The following is a 20,439-nucleotide window of genomic DNA, read 5'->3' as shown; positions in this document are numbered from 1 at the left end:
GCCGCTCCAGTTTTCGCTCATGCGAAACCCAATATTATAGACAAATTACAAACAGTTCAATCCATTTTCTGCCGTAAGACTGTCAATGCCCACTGGTGTGTTAGAAACGCAGACCTTCACCGGGACTTAGAGCTCCCCACCATCCAACAACACCTTAAGTGCTTGTCTGAAACTTTCTTTAAGTCCTCAGACAATCACCCAAATCCCTTGATTAAGGAGGCAGCGGATTACACCGCCTCCCCTCCTTCACGTCATCAAGTCAGGAGGCCCAGACACGCCCTCTCCGATCCCCTTAACAAACTCTCGTCTGACCTGGAACGCCTCTTGGCATCCGGGGACAATCAGACGCACTCACCTCTATTTTGTGATCATCCTTCTGATGTGACTAGTCCCAATTAGATAGCACCCTCTGTGCAATATCCCAGCGGAAACTCCATAGGGAGTGCCGCTTGCGCCTCTCTCTCCCCATGAGAAGGTCGCCTTCGATGTAGGCTTAGAGGGCACCTGCCCAAAGCCAACTGCAGGTGGTGTTTAGTGGGTAGGCACCTAGGTTTCACGTGAGTCCCACATAACCAACGCAGACTTAGGCTGCGTTGGTATGCATGAGCATTCACCACCTCCCTCCCGTCGTTATCCCGGAGGGTAGCCCATTCCCTTGCTTGGGCGCAAAAAAAAAAAAAAAAAGCGAGCGTCGTTTTTACTGATTCGTGAGTCGTGACTGTGCTCGAACGAATATTATATTCGTTCGTTAGTTCGTTCGTTCATTTCAGTTCATCAAATCTAATAAACAATGTCTGGTCGCGGCAAGGGCGGTAAAGTGAAGGGGAAGGCAAAGTCTCGTTCGAATCGCGCCGGACTCCAGTTTCCCGTCGGTCGTATACACAGACTACTGAGGAAGGGCAACTACGCGGAGCGCGTCGGTGCCGGCGCACCGGTCTACCTGGCCGCCGTGATGGAGTACCTCGCCGCCGAAGTGCTGGAATTGGCCGGCAACGCGGCCCGCGACAACAAGAAGACAAGAATCATACCGAGACACTTGCAGCTGGCGATACGCAATGACGAGGAGCTGAACAAGCTGCTATCGGGCGTGACAATCGCACAGGGAGGCGTGCTGCCCAACATTCAGGCGGTCCTTCTGCCTAAGAAGACCGAGAAGAAGGCCTAATGGCCCGAAACACGACGACCGCGACGCAACCACTATTCATCGGTCGCGATGGCTGATGATAAAAGGCCCTTATGAGGGCCACAAATATTTGTCAAACAAGCAATCATTATAAAAAATGAATTATTTCTACGTTTATTATATTGTCGTTATTATAATATTACCCTAGCTGTTGTAATAAAATCAAAAAAAAAAAAAAATCAAATATAATATGTAAGGAAGGTAGTACACCTATCTGTGTAGGTAATTAATAAAATTATATTTAAAAATAATTAATTACTTATTTATTTTAAAGTATCAGTAACATTATGATGTTTGTTGCTATAAAATATATAATATTGCCCAAGAGATAGGTACAATATATTGAACTATTTTTTCACATTTTTTTTTTTTTTTTCTTCATTCTAACGAACGTGAACGTTCCCCCCTCCCCTTTGCTCAATTAGTAAACTCGAGAGCGATTGGACGGCGGCCGAACCGGCTCACCGACTTTTAATACCACGTTGAAGTGACATGGACCCGGCGAATATGGGGTCGCTCGTACAGTTCAATTCAGGCAGGCAACGCGAGCACACGTGCCTCGTTATCTGTCCTCCTTCGAATATTTTATTACCTGCGTTATCGCACTATCTGCTCAGGCCACCTGGGCTAGTTATTGTTATCGCGCGCCATTGTTCGGGACTCTTTGAGTCTCGCACCTGTTACGTTCCTTCGCGGAACGTAGCTTAGTTATAATAAGTGTTAATTACCCGGTTTTACGATCGTGTTAGTTAGCACCTGTGCTGTGTTTCGCGATTCTGCACGCTAATCGTGTGTGTTGTGATTGTTGCAGATCGTGCCGTGTGTGTCTTCTCCGTGGGGGCCTGCACAGCGTACATCGGGGTTCCGGCCCAGCCAGTCTACATCCAGCAAAGCTAAGTCTTAGGCTTAATTATTATTATTAATTTCTTTTAATTTTTGTATATTTCATTATTATTAATAGTATTTTATTAATGAGCAAGTGTACAACAAAAGTATAGTTGTCCACTTTATCATTATATTCCCCCTCTGCCTGACTCGGGCAGCGGGGGTTGTCACCCGCTTAACTTATTAACAACAACCATGGCTTCACCAATGGTTGCCGACGAGGGCCTTCTAAGCGCCCTGCTAGATAAGCTATTTACGGAGAAGATCGCTCCGTTAATTAAGATATCTATAGATGAGTCAGTGGATGCCGCTATTAAAGCGAAATCCAAAAAATACAAATCATCATCCGACGTTTCGAGTTCCGACGGGGAATCCGAAATGGATATAGGTAATGCGTCCGACGCAAGTTCCGTGGCCTCGGTCAAACCGAGGAAAGTGATCACCCGATCAGCCCGTCCGCCTGTCCTTCAGGCGTACTTTGACGCGCAGGCGACCCCTAAGGTCCCCGCGGTCAGTCCTGACCGCACGGTAGCCCCTCAGGCTTCCAGTGCTTCACCGGCCTGGCCGGAAACCGCTCTACCGTCGAGAGCGGAGAGTGTCGCGTCGGATGCTGACGGCTTCATCACCGTCAGTCGCAAGAAGAAGCGCGGTCGTGAATCGCCTTCTCTGGATAGCACATCCGCGAAGAAAGCCGCGGCCACGACTGGCTCCGCTCCCGCGTCCGCGCCCGCGCCCGCTAAAGCCCGCGTACCGCCTCCGACCAAGCGCCCGCCTACTATTTTTATAGGGGACCGAGGCCGATGGTTAACCGTCAAAAACAGGATCCCGAAGACGCTCTCCTACCAGGCGAGGGCGTACCAATCTCTAATCAAACTAGAGACCAGAGAGGTAGCGGACCACCGCGCCCTGACATCTCTTCTTACAGAGCTGAGTGTGGGTTTCCACACGTACGCCCTGCCTGAGGAGAAGCGTCTGAGGGTCGTTATTAGAAACGTCCCCAAAGAATTAGACGAGGCCGACATTCTGTCGGACCTCAAAGAGCAGGGTTACCCTGCACACGAGGTGCACCGTATGCGCGGAACCAACAATAAACAACCATTTAACATGGTTCTCGTAGTCCTCGACCTCACGCAAGAGGGAAAGGAAATCTTCAATATAAAATCGGTTTGTTCCCTTCAGGGCATCCGTACCGAAGCTCCTCGCAACCGCGGGGGGCCCGGTCAGTGCCACAGATGCCAATTATACGGGCACTCGGCACGAAATTGCGAACACACCCCGAGGTGTGTGAAGTGCCTCTGGAAACACGGCACGCCAGAGTGCCCTCGACCAGCGCAATGCGTGGAGCCCCCGGCCTGCGTCTTGTGCGGGGAGAAGGGGCACCCCGCGAGCTATTGCGGGTGTCCCAAGGCACCCAAACACAAGCGTCACCCAGGGCGCCGCCAGCCGCAAGGCAGAACAGAGAAGGTGGAGTTCACTCCAACCTTCAAACCTGCGCCGCCTCCAAATGTAAACGCCTGGGCGAGGTCTCCTCCGGCTGCCATCGCTGCCACAGAGGCCAATCTCGCGGCCCCCGCGCCCCTCCGGCCTCCGCTAGCGTCCCGCCCGGCGGCGTCGGTCCCGCGACCGAGGCCACCGGCGCCCGCGTCCGCGGCAACAGGTAGCAAAGGCGGCAGCACCTTTGCTTTCATGTTCGAACTGTCAGAGATGTTCGACATTGACGAAATAACAGCCCTGGCCAGCAGGCTCGATGCTGTCCGGGAAGACCCGCCGTCGCTCCTGCAAGTTATGGCAGACAACGGCAAAATATTCCGTGCCCTCACCGAAATAGGGCTAAAGTATAAAAACAACATTCGCGATGCCTAATTACGTAAGCGGACGGGTCAAACCACATACGCTCCGTATAGCGTATTTTAACGCCCAAGGCCTTAAGCCTCAACTAGACTTGGTGAAGGAGTTCGCTCACGAACATCAATTAGACCTATTCTTAGTGCAAGAGACATTTTTAAAACCACGTATACGCGATCCGCGTATCGCTAATTATAACTTAGTTAGGAATGATCGCACCACCCGTATGGGCGGCACCCTCATTTATTTTAAAAGGTCTCTACACTGTATACCTATAGATCCTCCGGTCCTCACTAACATCGAGGCCTCTGCCATCCGGGTCAGTATGGCGAATCACCAGCCGATCACTGTTATTTCAGCTTATCTTCCGCCGAACAAACAAATATTAGACACAGATATAGAAGCATTACTCGGCCACGGGGCCGCAGTCATAGTGGGCGGCGATCTTAACGCCAAACACTCCAGCTGGAACAGTAGAGCCACAAATAGAAACGGAATTTTATTAGACTCTCTCACAGACACGCGGAACTTTTCAGTAATAGCACCCGACGAACCAACACGTTATCCGGATAACGTCGCGCACCGACCCGACATTCTAGACGTTGCGTTACTTAAAAACGTAACGCTCAATGTAAATTCAATCGAGGTTTTTCACGAATTACAGTCAGACCACCGGCCCGTCGTCCTAAATCTAGGCCCACCGGTTAACTTTCAACCACCGACGAAAACAGTGATCGACTGGCAACGGCTGGAAAAGGATCTCGAGTCTATCAAGTCCGACGACCTTGACCGTATACCGGACGTCATCGACTCGGTCGACACGGCTCACAGTGCTATCTCTCATGTGACGTCACACATACAGAGTAGGATCAAGGCCTGCTCCAGGCAGGTTCCGACGATGCAACCGCATCGCCTAAACCTGCCTCCAGAGGTCAGGAACTTACTCACACAGAAGCACAGAGCCACTAGAATTTACGACAGGTATCCGTCGGTCGAGAATAGGCGCCACCTCCGCTACCTACAGCGGGTGGTACGGGAACGTATCGCGGAACTCCGCGGCGAACGTTGGGACCGCTTGCTCGGCAACCTTAAGCCATCACATGTGGCTTTCTGGAAGCTGCCTCGCGCGTTCAAACAGGAGCCGCCCACTGTCATGCCTCCTTTGGACAGACCGGGACTGCAGCCGGCGCTCGATGACGATGAGAAGGCTGAATGCCTCGCCGATAGTCTCGAGAGTCAGTGCTCTCCAAATGCAGCAGCCGACCCGACACACGTTGACGAAGTTGATCGTGAAGTTGAACGTCGCTCCGCTCTGAGCCCTTCAGGCGACGTAATAAAACCCACCTCTTACGAAGAGGTGAAACTAATCATTAAGGAGCTTCACTCCAAGAAGGCCCCGGGGCCCGACACTATAAACAATAGGGTTCTTAAAATCCTACCCTCGACCCTTATTACTTTATTGGTTACCATCTTTAATATTCTATTGTCTAATAGCGCGTTCCCCGAACAATGGAAGGATTCCATTGTTATCGGTATCCCAAAACCCAATAAACTTAAAGCTAATCCGAGTAGCTATAGGCCTATTAGTTTAATTAACTCGATCGGGAAACTTTACGAAAGATTAATTCTCGCGCGTCTTAATCATTACATCGCGGAGCTTAACCTGATACCCGACATACAGTTCGGATTCAGAACCGCTCACTCGTGTCCCCAGCAGGCTCACCGACTCACCGAGTACATTCTCATACGGCGTCAATTTCACGCTACCACGGCAGCCGTGTTTTTCGATGTCGCGAAGGCCTTCGACAAGGTATGGCACAACGGCTTAGTATTCAAGCTGTATCAACTGGGAGTGCCAGACAGGCTCGTGCGCATCATTCGAGCCTACCTTACCGATCGCTCCTTCCGATATCGAGTAGAGGGCACCCTATCCTCATCCAGACCCATCAGGTCTGGCGTGCCACAGGGCTCGGTCCTCTCTCCCACTCTTTTCTCGCTCTTCACGAGCGACATTCCCAAGTTTCCGAGTGTCCAGCTCGCTCAGTACGCTGACGACACGGCACTCTACTTCGGCTCCAACCGCTCAACCTTGAGCAAGAACATTAAAGTGCTTCAAGCCGCCGTCGATGAACTAGGCAACTGGTTCAGAAAATGGCGGATTGAAGTGAACCCCACCAAGAGTGCAGCGGTACTCTTCGGTAACGCGAATAGCATCCGCGCTAAAAAACAACCGACCGACGTTATTAAACTGTATGAAACACCCATACCGTGGGTGAAGGATTACAAATACTTAGGAGTCACGTTCAACAGCAATATGAACTTCAAGAAACATATCGATACGGTATGCAACAGAGCCCGATTTGTCCTCAGTCGCCTTTATCCACTTGTGTGTGGGCGAAGCATACTTCCGCTCAAACACAAAGTGACGCTGTACAAAAACATCGTACGGCCCATACTGTCATACGCAAGCGTCGTTTTCGCGCACACCCGACCGAGCTACTTACGTCGTTTGCAAGTAGTTCAAAATAAATTCACGCGCATGGCAACCGGAGCCCCGTGGTTCATCCGAAACGTTGACCTTCACCGCGACCTAGAGCTTCCGACAATAGCTCAACACTTTAAAGAGATCTCGCGACGCTTCTTTGACAAGGCGCCTAACCATCCCAACATCTTGGTTAGGAAGGCATGCGGGTACACCCCCCTTCACCATAGTCTCAACCCAATAAGACGTCCCAGACACATAACGGTAGACCCGGATGACGACATCACCATCGCGAACGCGACACCCACACAAACACCGACACAGACTCGCACACACCGCCTTCGCAGGCGTAGGCGCGGTCAACCACCGCAAACCACTGGCACTCGTCACTCTGACGATGGCCAGCGGCCCGCACCCTAGATACACCACACATTCTTTTGATACACGACGAGACGTTAGTCCTCGTCCTGTAATCGCTTCACTACACTCACTCACACACGGACTGACTGACGGACTGACATACACCACTTACACAATCACAAACACACTCCACAAACAGACACAAACACAAACATACATGCACACAAACATTTACACTACGTACATACATATAAACACACATACATGCAATCATAAACACATACATACACACTTACATACATTACACAAAACATGACCACACTCGCCGGCGAGTGTGCTCTTATCACCTTTTCATCTTTCATCTTCATTTCATCTTCATTTCCATTCTCTCTCCATCCCACAAGCACACAGCCGGTCTGAGGTTCGAGTCTCCTTAGTAGACGCCCCGCGACTGTTGTTGCGTAGTCTTTGCGGCCTCCATGGCCCACGTCCTACTTCGCTGTGAAAGCCAGAGCTGCTAACAGCACAGAGGAGGTTTTAGTCGGTATGGGGTGTCCGCTTACGCGGACACTCGAGTCCGACATATTACGCCCCGTTCCGGGGCGTAAATACGTAACAGTATTTCCTCCTCTCAAAAAAAAAAAAAAAGGTCGCTCGTACAGACACTCGTCTAAATCGCATCATGGCACCCAAGACGAGCGGTAAGGCGGCGAAAAAGTCCGGCAAGGCGCAGAAGAATATTTCGAAGACAGACAAAAAAAAGAAGAAGCATAAGAGGAAGGAGAGTTACGCCATCTACATCTACAAAGTGCTCAAGCAGGTGCACCCGGACACCGGTATCTCGTCGAAGGCCATGTCCATCATGAACTCTTTCGTGAACGACATCTTCGAACGTATCGCGGCCGAGGCGTCCCGTCTTGCGCACTACAACAAGCGTTCCACGATCACATCCCGGGAGGTGCAGACGAGCGTGAGGCTCCTGCTGCCCGGTGAGCTGGCCAAGCACGCGGTCAGCGAGGGCACCAAGGCGGTGACCAAGTACACGAGCTCGAAGTGAAGAAGATATTTAATATTAATTATAAAGGCCCTTTTCAGGGCCACTATTTGGTTCAGATACAGATTAGATCATGATAGTTTTATTTTGTGTGTGCGCGCACCATTCGCCACTACAATATATCGCTATTATGCTCTCATATTAATTTATTTATTTCTACCGATAACATATTGCGTTGTTGTTGTTATAAAGCATACGTTTACTACATTATATGTAATTTATATAATATTACCTATGTATTGGTCGTTTATTATATTTAGCGGCAAGTTTACATACGCTACGAATTATTTATAAGTATCTAGGATATTAAAAATTAATAGATCGTATGTAGGGGAGAGAAAAAAAAAAATACATACATACATACATAAGTATAGTAAAATACCTAATAAAATAGCGGCCGCGCCCGAAAGAGACAGCAATACCATCGATATATAAACGACGGGCGCGGTATTGAGCGTTATAAATATAGGCAGATGCTCTTGCGTCCACATTCTCGTCTCGGCCCCCGCGCCGAGCAGACTACTTCACGCGCCTGTGTTCACGCTCCGCTACGCCGCCACGCTACGCCCAGTGCTACGCTACGCAGCTCCGCTACGTGTGGTACGAGTACGTATACTACGCAAGTTCGACTGGTTACGTCGAATTCGTTCCGGCCCGCAGCTTGCTTACAGCAATTTTTGTTGTAGTAAGTGAGTTGCGTGCCATCGCGGTTGAGCTGAAGGATACCTATCGGTGACAACTAACTCGGCTAACGTTGACCCGGTGCGTTTCTCAGGCCTCCTGACCTGAGAGAAACCGGACGACCCGATCCCATTGCACTTGGGCTTTCCCAAGGGTGACGGTTCGCGGCTATAACCATTAGGGATAGCCGCGCCACCACTTCCAACCCCCGTTGCTCCCTGCCCTCGGCGGGGAGGCTTCTTCAACAGTATGGCTCCATCAACGGACCCTCGCAGCGCCCTCATAGTCCAGATTGCGACTTTGATCAAAGCCGCAAATATCAATATCGACCAGTCGCTGGTCGATAGCATCATCTCCACCGTGGTCAACACTCCAAGTCAGCCCCTTGCTGACTCTCCCGCGTCCCCCGATGAGCCCTCCGCTCACAAACCCGTGTCCGAGGACATGGAGTTCTCCGACTCCGCCTCCTGCGGCCGAAAGCGGCCAGTCCAGTCCTCCTCTGAGGACTCTGACAACGGAACCGTCACTGGCTCCGTTGTCAACACCTCCCGTTGTCCCTCTGGAGAACCTTTCAAACTGGTTCAATCCAGGAAGAAGCGCCAGTCCAAGCGCTCAGCCACCACGTCGGACAACGTACTCTCCGCGGTAACCCCTGTCCCTCTAATGTCTCTCGACATTAGCTTGCCCGAGGTCTCTGTCACCTCTTCCATGAAGCCAGCCACGCGCTGCACGCCTGTCCTCCCTGCTAATAAGCCCCCACCGCCTATCTTCATACGAGACAAGGCAAAGTGGACTTATGTTGCTCAGCTCTGCGCCGACAAAAAGGTGCAATACACCCGAGCCACAAACACGGGTGAAGCCATCCGCGTAGTCGTCCCGACTACGGAGGACTTCCGAGTCCTCACTCGCCTCCTCACTCATAAGAGTGTGGCTTATCACACCTATGCGCTCCCGGAAGAGCGCAAAGTGAAAGCCATCCTACGTGGCGTCCCATATGAACTCCCCAGTGAGATCATCCTAGAGGACCTGACCAAACAAGGGTTCAAGGCCGAGGCTGTACACAAAATGTACAGCCGATCCGGCAGGAAATACCCATTGGCTCTGGTCATCCTCACCAATGTCCCCGAGTCGAGGGAAATTTTCAAGAGAGAGCTCATCGTATGTGGGCTCTCAAACATCCGTGTTGAAGCTCCACACAGAAGGGGCTTCCCAGGGCAGTGCCATCGCTGCCAGCTTTATGGCCACGCAGCTGCAAACTGCTCAGCCCCGCCTAGGTGCGTCAAGTGCCTAGAGCCACACACAACAAAGGAGTGCAAACGCACCCGCGATGCGGAGACTCCTCCAGCTTGCGTCCTTTGTGGGCAGGAAGGACATCCCGCGAACTACCGCGGATGTCCCCGCGCCCCTCGTCCCTCAACATCGAAGCCTGCTAAGAAGCAGCCTTCAAAACCAGGGCCACCTCCGGCCACTGGCACAAACTTCCCTCAACTGAGGAAGAGGACAACCGGGCCTTTACTCTCCACTTCTTGGAGACAAGCAGCCCCGGTCTCCCAGACATCAAATGTCAATTCCCGCCCTGTGCAAGTCACCCCGAGTGGCCGCAGATGGGCAACACCTACGCAACCAGACTCAGGAGTGCAAAACCCCCTGAGTTTCTTGAAGAATGGAGAATTCGATATTAAAGAATTCAACATTCTCGCCAACAAATTTAAATCAGCTAGGTCTCCCGCTGAGCGCCTAGTTGCAATGATAGAGCACCAAGACCTGGTGAACTCTTTGTACTAATGTCCCAATCGCGTAACGCTTCATCATCGAACATGGGGCGAGTGAAGCCTCAGGGCTTATCACTTGTCTCATTCAATACGCGCGGCCTGCGCACCAACCTCCCAGAGATTAAGGAATTTGTTCGCAATAAGGACATCGACCTATTGCTTATCCAAGAAACATTCCTTAAACCTGACGCTTCAAAGGGATTATCGATCCCTTCCTACTCTCTTGTACACAATGGCAGAGCCGACGACCGTCGTGGCGGAGGTACAGCCATGTACTACAAGAAATCCCTTCATTGCTCGCAAATCGCTACTCCAGTGCTTACCAACATGGAAGCAACCGTCTGTCAGTTGGGCATGTCAGGTCATCCGTCTCTGATCATAGCCTCAATCTACCTCCCTACTCTCAAGATCCCTCTCCAGAGCGACCTTGAGACTCTCCTCTCTCTAGGTGACTCAGTCATCTTGTTTGGGGACTTCAACTCCAAACACACTGACTGGAAGTGCCTATCCACAAACGGGAATGGCATCAAGCTCCGCCGTCTAGTTAGGTCTATGGATTTAGACGTCCTAAGTCCCATCTCTCCAACACACTACCCGGATAACGTAGCACACTCTCCCGATATTCTAGACATCGCCTTGGTGAAGGGTGTCGCTCTTAATTTAAGGGCGATTGAACCACTCGATGACCTGGGCTCCGACCATCGTCCAGTCTCCCTCAAGCTCGGACCCATGCCCCCACTCCTACCACCATACACCCTAAAACCCTCACCAACTGGGAGGGTTATAGGGAGTCTCTTGCATCAACTTTTGATGCCCACAATTCACCGTATGCAATCTCGTCCAACTATTTCGATAGTACGGATAAGATTGACATCACGGTAAAAGCACTTACTCAAACAGTGCAGTCCGCTCTCCATGACAACGAGCGGGTGGTTAAGGTTAACAGCCATAAGCTCCCGCTTGATGTCATGAACCTCATTAGAGCCAAGAATGCAGCTCTCAGAAGAGCCGCCAAGTACCCAACGCCCAACTATAGGTCACGCACTAACTTCCTCCAAAGCCAAGTTAGGTTACGTCTCTCCGAATTGAGGAATTCCAATTGGGATTCACTCATGGAGAACATATCCCCTTCACACCAGGCGTATTACAAAGTGGCGAAAGCCCTTCGTACTGACGCAATACTCCACACTCCGCCTTTGATACGCCCCGACGGCAGTACAGCTTTCGAGGACAGGGATAAAGCGGAGTGTTTTGCTGAAAGCATTGCTTCACAATGCTCACCCAGCACTTCTTCTTTCGAACCCCTCCACGTAGCGTCGGTGGAGAATGAGGTCAGCCGTCTGAACTCAATGCCTCTCACCGACGATCCCATTCCAACTTCTGTAGAGGAGGTTAAATCCATCATCCGTGGATTAAAACCTCGCAAAGCTCCAGGAGCCGACGGTATTTCCAACCTGGCGCTCAAACACTTCCCCGAGCAGGTGATCTTCTTTCTTGTCCTTCTCTTCAATGCCTGCCTCGACCACTGCTTCTTTCCAACCGCTTGGAAAGAGGCCATAGTTATAGGGATCCCTAAACCAGGAAAACCCCTCAATATCCCCTCCAACCATCACCCCATCAGCCTCCTCAAGGCTATGGGGAAAGTCTTTGAACGGGTTATTCTGTTCCGTATGAGAAAGCATCTCTTTCCAACGGACGGCCCTCCCTTAATAATAAACCAACAATTCGGCTTTCGTGCTAAACACTCTTGTCCTCAGCAAGTCCACCGCATTGTAGAGTACATCTACAGCGGGTTCTATCCCAAACGTAAGAAGACAATCGCTGTCTTCTTCGACGTCGCCAAGGCTTTTGACAAAGTCTGGCACGAAGGCCTAATATATAAACTCCACGCTCTAGGCCTCCCATCCCGATTAGTCCGCATAGTAGCTTCTTATCTTCACAAACGTACCTTTCGTTTCAGACACGAAGGTGTCCTCTCCTCCCCTCGCCTGCTCACGGCTGGGGTACCACAGGGCTCAGTGCTCTCACCACTTCTATACATATCGTATACCAACGATATTCCCATCCCTAGAAATGGAGTCCAACTCTCTCTTTTCGCAGACGATACCGCTCTCTACGTCCAGTCCCAACAGATTTCTTCAGTCCTCTCCAGGCTCCAACGCTCAGTTAATGAGCTAGGTGACTGGTTTAGGAAATGGCGTATTGAGGTCAACCCGGATAAAAGCTCCGCAGTCCGTTTTGATTTTAAGCGCAGACGCTTCTGCCGGGATCGACCCATTCATCTATTAGGCTCCCCTATCCCCTTCAGGTCCACAACCAAGTACTTGGGTGTGACCCTCGACTCCCAACTCACCTTCAGGCCTCACGTCAAGAAGGTGACCGGAACCGCCCGCTTCTATCTGTACCGCCTAAATAGTATGTTAGGTAGGCACAGTAAAATGTCTTTTAGGAACAAGCGAACACTCTTCAAGGTTTGCATTCGACCGGTTTTGACTTACGCCGCTCCAGTTTTCGCTCATGCGAAACCCAATATTATAGACAAATTACAAACAGTTCAATCCATTTTCTGCCGTAAGGCTGTCAATGCCCACTGGTGTGTTAGAAACGCAGACCTTCACCGGGACTTAGAGCTCCCCACCATCCAACAACACCTTAAGTGCTTGTCTGAAACTTTCTTTAAGTCCTCAGACAATCATCCAAATCCCTTGATTAAGGAGGCAGCGGATTATACCGCCTCCCCTCCTTCACGTCATCAAGTCAGGAGGCCCAGACACGCCCTCTCCGATCCCCCTAACAAACTATCGTCTGACCTGGAACGCCTCTTGGCATCCGGGGACAATCAGACGCACTCACCTCTATTTTGTGATCATCCTTCTGATGTGACTAGTCCCAATTAGATAGCACCCTCTGTGCAATATCCCAGCGGAAACTCCATAGGGAGTGCCGCTTGCGCCTCTCTCTCCCCATGAGAAGGTCGCCTTCGATGAAGGCTTAGAGGGCACCTGCCCAAAGCCAACTGCAGGTGGTGTTTAGTGGGTAGGCACCTAGGTTTCACGTGAGTCCCACATAACCAACGCAGACTTAGGCTGCGTTGGTATGCATGAGCATTCACCACCTCCCTCCCGTCGTTATCCCGGAGGGTAGCCCATTCCCTTGCTTGGGCGCAAAAAAAAAAAAAAAAAAAAAAAAAAAAAAAAAAAAAAAAAAAAAAAAAAAAAAAAAAAAAATGCGTCCACTAGCACATTCGACATTCTGCCGTCGTCGCGTATCAACGTAATCGTAATCGTCGTTCTCGTTTGTTTGTTTTTTGTTTTTTTTTTGCGTCCACTAGCGATAAAAATAGGCAGATGCTCTTGCGTCCACTAGCTATTACATACATAAGGAATTCCGCTACCTGCGCTTGAACGGACGAGACGTGTTTGCGCGCTGGTTTTTTGTATTGTGAGTAGGAAAAGAGAACTCATACATTTCCTAGGTACACACAACATCGACATTACACTCATACAAGAAACACACCTCGTTCCCGCACGACGTTTTTAGATTCCCGGTTACACCTGCTACAGACGTGACGGACAGACAGACAACCGCGCCCGAGGTGGCGTCGCAATTTTTGTCAAGTCAAATATATCGCATCATTCACTCCCACCGGTGGAGCATGATATATGCGATATAATTGCAATTAGATTAGAGTCTCACCGCGGACAGACACCCATCACAATAGTTAACTTTTATTGCCCTAAGCAAGACAGTAGAATCACGACAGCCATCGCAAAAGCTCTCTCTCTCGGCAACACCGTCATCTGTTCCGGAGATTTTAACGCCCGCCATAGACACTGGGATTGCAATCGAGCAAATTCCAATGGATCGCGTCTTTTTAATCACTTTGCAGGTCACGAATATAATATTTTAATTCCGGACAAAGCGACCCACCTCCCCTCCAACCCTAGGCACTCGGCCGCTAAATTACAACTCACCCTTGCCAAAAATATCACAAACGTTACAGACCCACTGACTTACGACGTTATCTCGGACCATTGTCCCATTATTTTCGAAATTAATAGCCTCATCCCGCGCATCTCGCGACCTATTTTTAAGTACGGTAATGCTTAATGGGACACTTATAAAAAACAGATTAACGAAGCCCTCCCCTCCCCCGGCTCCTTAAAATTACACCGACCCGAATTAGTGGACAACGCCATACAAACACTGACTGACGCTATAATCAAAGCCCGTAACGCGAACATCCCGACGTTCACACCGAAACAAACAAACAAACTTCCACACGACATAACAAGACTTATCAAACTAAAAAACCAATACCGACATCACGCACAGAGACTCCATACGCGTCGGTTTAACACGATTATTAATTCACTTCAAAACCAAATATCTTTTAAAATAAAATCTCTCACTTCCAACGAATGGAACAAAAAGCTCGAATCGCTTGACACCCGCGACAATTCCCTCTGGCAGTTCGCGAGACGCCTCAAAAACGTACACACCCCTCTACCCTGCTTCAGCACCCCCTCGGGCCCCGCCCGGTCGGACGCTGAAAAGGCCGAGGCCCTAGGTACACACTTCGAGCGACAGCATAGACTCACCGTGGATCTGAGCGACCCCGACACCGAACGCGAGGTGTCGCGGTCTCTAGACCACCTCGTCGTCATTCTCGTCTCGGCCCCCGCGCCGAGCAGACAACTACACGCGCCTGTGCTCACGCTCCGCTACGCCGCCACGCTACGCCCAGTGCTACGCTACGCAGCTCCGCAACGTGTGGTACGAGTACGTATACTACGCCAAGTTCGACTGGTTACGTCGAATTCGTTCCGGCCCGCAGCTTGCTTACAGCAATTTTTGTTGTAGTAAGTGAGTTGCGTGCCATCGCGGTTGAGCTGAAGGATACCTAACGGTGACAACTAACTCGGCTAACGTTGACCCGGTGCGTTTCTCAGGCCTCCAGACCTGAGAGAAACCGGACGACCCGATCCCATTGCACTTGGGCTTTCCCAAGGGTGACGGTTCGCGGCTATAACCATTAGGGATAGCCGCGCCACCACTTCCAACCTCCGTTGCTCCCTGCCCTTGGCGGGGAGGCATCTTCATCAGTATGGCTCCATCAACGGACCCTCGCAGCGCCCTCGTAGACCAGATTGCGACTTTGATTAAAGCCGCAAATATCAAATTCGACCAGTCGCTGGTCGATGGCATCATCTCCACCGTGGTCAACACTCCAAGTCAGCCCCTTGCTGACTCTCCCGCGTCCCCCGATGAGCCCTCCGCTCACAAACCCGCGTCCGAGGACATGGAGTTCTCCGACTCCGCCTCCTGCGGCCGCAAGCGGCCAGTCCATTCCTCCTCGGAGGAATCAGATAACGGAACTCTCACTGGTTCCGTACGCGACACCTCTCTCCGTCCCTATCGTCCCTCAGACGATTCATTCAAACTGGTTCAGTCCAGAAAGAAGCGTCAGGCCAAGCGCGTCGCGTCTGACAAGGTTTCAACCTCCTCTTCCCACCCAGTTCCACTAATGTCCCTCGACATTAGTTTACCACCGGACTCGGTCCCCTCCTCTTGCCAACCGGCGACACGCTCGCCCGTTCACCCTAGCAACAAGCCTCCACCGCCTATCTTTCTCCGTGATAAGGCAAAGTGGACATATGTAGCCCAACTCTGCACCGATCACAAGGTGCAATACACCCGTGCCTCAAACACAGGTGAGGCAATACGCATAGTCGTACCGACCTCGGACGACTTCCGCAACCTCACCCTCCTCCTCTCGCGAAACAACGTGCCTTACCACACCTATGCGCTCCCGGAAGAGCGCAAGGTCAAGGCTGTCCTCCGAGGCCTCCCGTACGAGCTCTCTAATGAGCTCATACAGGAGGACCTTGCCAAGAAAGGCTTTTCGGTCGAAGCTGTACATAAAATGTACAGCCGTACCGGAAAGAAATATCCGTTAGCGTTAGTCATTCAAACTAACGTCCCTGAAGCCAGGGAACTTTTCAAAGGAGAGTTCACCATATGTGGGCTCTCCAACATACGTGTGGAAGCCCCACACAAGCGGGGGTTCCCCGGTCAATGCCACCGCTGCCAGATGTATGGCCACGCAGCGGCAAACTGCTCTGCTCCTCCCAGGTGCGTAAAGTGCCTCGAACCCCACAGCATCAAAGAGTGCAAACGCACTCGCGACGAGGTAACACCTCCCGCATGCGTGCTCTGCGGGCAGGAGGGCCATACCGCGAATTATCGCGGATGCCGTTGTGCCCCTCGTTCCGCCCCGAAGGCTGCTAATAAGCAAACTTCCAGGCCGCCAAAACAAAGGCCACCTCTGGCCTCTAACCTCACCCAATCCCACTTTCCTCATATGAGGAATAAAACTGTCGGGCCCCAACTCTCCACCTCATGGAGACAATCAGCCCCTCCCTCTCAGGCATTCAATGTCTACTCCCGCCCCGCCCCGGCCACCTTCAGTGGCCCCAGGCGGGCAGTACCTCCCCAGGCTCAATCACAGGTGCAAAGCACCCTGAAAGACCTGGAAGAGATTTACGCCTCACTAGGCGAAGTCGACATCCAAGAAATATCCGTCCTGGCACGGAAACTCAGGACGGCTAAGTCCTCCAAGGAGCGCCTCTTTGCGCTGGCGGAGCACCACCATTTGGTGGCCTCCTTGTAATTCCTAAAGCGCTTAACGCTTACCACATAGTGCGGTACGAGTGAAGCCTAGGGGCGTATCACTCAAACCAACCAAAATCACTATTTTAAATTTCTCCTCTCTCAATCTTTCGTCTGACCTGGATTGACAGGTACCAGATACATGTAGCCTCACCTCCCGTTTGTGATCATCCTTCTGATGTCGCCAAGTCTCTATTAGACAGCACCTTCTGTGCATTCCCAGCGAACACTCCCTAGGGAGTGCCGCTTGCGCCTCTCTTCCCCGAGAGATGGTCGCCTACGATGAAGGCTTAGAGGGCACCTGCCCAAAGCCAACTGCAGGTGGTGTTTAGTGGGTAGGCACCTAGGTTTCACGTGAGTCCCACATAACCAACGCAGACTTAGGCTGTCCCGTCGTTATCCCGGAGGGTAGCCCATTCCCTTGCTTGGGCGCAAAAAAAAAAAAAAAAAAATAGACCACCTTTACAAAATCAACGGACCGACCGCACCTACTCCCGTTGTACCTCGCGAAGTCAAATTAATTCTAAAAACCTGTAAACCGCGAAAAGCCCCCGGGCACGACGACATACAGAACATACTTCTAAAACACCTCCCGTCAAAAGCAATAGACACCCTAGTTAATATATTTAATGCGTGCCTTCGTCTTACCTATTTTCCCTCGTCCTGGAAAATAGCAGTAATCACCGCGATACACAAACCGGGAAAAGATCCCACCTCCCCCGCGAACTACAGACCAATTAGTTTACTTTGCACACAAAGTAAAATATTAGAAATTTTAATTAATAATAGAATAAACTCACTTATAGAATCAAACCTACCTGACGAACAATTCGGTTTCCGAAGGTCACACGCGACTACTCACCAACTGGCGCGCGTAGTCGAACATATAACACACCAATTTAACTTGAGACACCAGACTGGTATGGTTCTACTCGACCTTGAGAAAGCCTTCGATACCGTCTGGCATGATGCCTTAGTTCACAAATTATTCGAAGCACAAGTCCCCTTTGAATATTGTACAATAATAAAATCATTCCTTACGAATAGATTTCTTAGAGTTAGAGTCAAAAATAGTTTATCCTTCCCACATCCAGTAGTAGCAGGTGTTCCACAGGGCTCCATCATCTCACCGAGGGCATTTTTACTCTATATGAGAGACATCCCAAAACCTCCGAACACGGTCCTCGCCCTGTACGCTGATGACACAGCTTATCTGTGCAGCAGTAAGAACATCAAATCTATAGTCTCACACCTTAATACAGCCCTACATTGTGTAAGCAACTACTTCTCTAAGTGGAAGCTTAAAATCAATGACACAAAGACCGAGGCGGTTCTTTTCTCATACAAAACTTCCCGTAAACTCAATACCTCTTTAAAGCCACATATTAATAACCACCCGGTCGAATGGCAGTCACAGGCTAAATACCTAGGACTTATCCTCGACCCGAAACTTTCCTTCACGCCTCATATTAATTACGCCCGCTCTAAGGCACTTACTGCCTTGAGCCTGTTGAGACCCATTTTCTATAGGAATTCCACTCTCTCAACTAGTAACAAGCGTCTACTATACCAGTCGTACATACGCCCGGTCATGACATACGCAAGTCCGGTATGGATTAACACAAATCAAAACAATTATCGTAAGCTACAAACTGTGCAAAATAGATCCCTTAAAACCATCTACCGGACCCACCCGCGTACAAATCTTAAACGACTTCATGTAAAGAAAAACATCCCAACACTAGAACAACACATACAAGAGATATCTCATAACTTCTACAGAGGGCTACGCCGACTGAAGGACGGAATAAACCCCGCCCTCCGGTCGACTTGTAGTCGTAAGTCACTCACAGAGTACTGCCTCAGCATAAAACGTTATAAACATGCATTACCACATCACAACTGGTTAGAGCTCACAGAACACTAGCGTATAGACAAACACACACTCACGCACACAGAGTTCTAGCTAGGTCTGAATAAATGTAAAACCAATATATTGTAAATTGGTTTAGTTATAAGAATTAAATAACGGCGAAAACTGGCCTCCTATTCCCTCTCCCTCCTTCCCTTTCCCAAGATCCCCCCCTCCCCCCCTCTTATATTTATGTTATATATGTATTTATTTACCTTAGTTTTTAAGTTAGTTTTAAGTTCTAGTCATTAGTCTTAAGTTAGGTTAAGTGATAGGTTACGATTAATATTACGTTATATCAATAGCAAATAGCCAGGTTTTCCCAGTTTCCTGGATTCCCCCCCCCACAAACCTCATGAATTAGTTTTTAAGCATAATAAAGTTTTATCCCTCAATACGTAGATAGGGTTGTAGAAATAAGTTTTCTGATACCTACATACATAAGGCTTAATTGTAAATTGCTTTAATAAGTAGATTTAAGTAATTTTGTAAAATGTATTTAATACCAAATATAGAAATCTTGAATTTGATTTTTTTTTTTTTGCGTCCACTAGCACATTCGACATTCTGCCGTCGTCGCGTATCAACGTAATCGTAATCGTCGTTCTCGTTTGTTAATTTTGAATTGAACAACAATGGCTCGCACCAAGCAGACTGCCCGCAAGTCGACCGGAGGTAAGGCGCCGCGCAAGCAGTTGGCAACGAAGGCCGCCCGCAAGAGCGCGCCGGCCACCGGTGGCGTCAAGAAGCCCCATCGCTACAGGCCCGGCACTGTCGCTCTGCGCGAGATCCGTCGCTACCAGAAGAGTACCGAGCTGCTGATCCGCAAGTTGCCGTTCCAGCGTCTCGTTCGTGAGATCGCTCAGGACTTCAAGACCGATCTCCGTTTCCAGAGCTCCGCCGTGATGGCCCTCCAGGAGGCGAGCGAGGCGTACCTGGTGGGACTGTTCGAGGACACCAATCTGTGCGCCATCCACGCGAAACGCGTTACAATTATGCCGAAAGACATACAGTTGGCGCGTAGAATTCGCGGAGAACGTGCCTAAAAAACATCTACCTATTTTGGTTTAGTTACGAGCAACGCCAGATAGAAACAAAAACAAAAGGCCCTTTTCAGGGCCGCAAAAGTATTCGGATGCGATCGATAATCAATAAATATGATTGTTGAAATTAATGTATAATGATATTTCTACGTTTTAATAGTACGTTTGGTGTGCGCCTAGTTTTACTAGTATTATTAGAGAGATGTTCTATTTTATAAATGATTGACACTCACACCTTCTGCAAGGAATACTTCCTTAATGCTAAACAAATAAGTACTTCCTACATATTATATAATTATAGATGTACATTTTTATATGTATATAATATATATATATATATATATATATATATATATAAAAAGTAAAATAGATTTTTTGGTAAAGTTATTACATGTTTGAATATCATTATTATTACATTAAACGTGCTTAGCCACAATCCCCCCCCCCTTGCCCGCTTCGGACCGTGTTCGCAGCAGTTCGACAGAGAGGGGAGACCAGATGTATATAAAAACGTCAGTCCGTCTCGTTCGCATCGCATCGAAACTTTGCC

General features: G+C 49.8%; 3 protein-coding genes across 3 annotated transcripts; all 3 read left to right on the top strand.

Moving 5' to 3' along the window:
- Window positions 1–690: 690 nt before the first annotated feature.
- LOC126964902 (histone H2A) lies at window positions 691–1,300 on the top strand. Its single transcript, XM_050808218.1, has one exon. The coding sequence runs from the start codon at window positions 791–793 to the stop codon at window positions 1,163–1,165; it is 375 nt and encodes a 124-aa protein (XP_050664175.1). The 5' UTR covers window positions 691–790; the 3' UTR covers window positions 1,166–1,300.
- A 6,104-nt stretch (window positions 1,301–7,404) lies between these two features.
- Window positions 7,405–7,858, top strand: LOC126964900 (histone H2B). The gene has a single exon (XM_050808215.1). The coding sequence runs from the start codon at window positions 7,438–7,440 to the stop codon at window positions 7,810–7,812; it is 375 nt and encodes a 124-aa protein (XP_050664172.1). The 5' UTR covers window positions 7,405–7,437; the 3' UTR covers window positions 7,813–7,858.
- An 11,535-nt stretch (window positions 7,859–19,393) lies between these two features.
- Window positions 19,394–20,020, top strand: LOC126964893 (histone H3). Its single transcript, XM_050808209.1, has one exon. It carries the CDS (start codon window positions 19,482–19,484, stop codon window positions 19,890–19,892), a length of 411 nt encoding a protein of 136 aa, XP_050664166.1. The 5' UTR covers window positions 19,394–19,481; the 3' UTR covers window positions 19,893–20,020.
- Window positions 20,021–20,439: the final 419 nt, after the last annotated feature.

Source organism: Leptidea sinapis, chromosome 6, assembly GCF_905404315.1.
Source record: "Leptidea sinapis chromosome 6, ilLepSina1.1, whole genome shotgun sequence".
Lineage (NCBI taxonomy): Eukaryota > Metazoa > Arthropoda > Insecta > Lepidoptera > Pieridae > Leptidea > Leptidea sinapis.
Note: the sequence above shows the minus strand (reverse complement) of the source record. Positions and strands in the feature narration are given on the sequence as shown.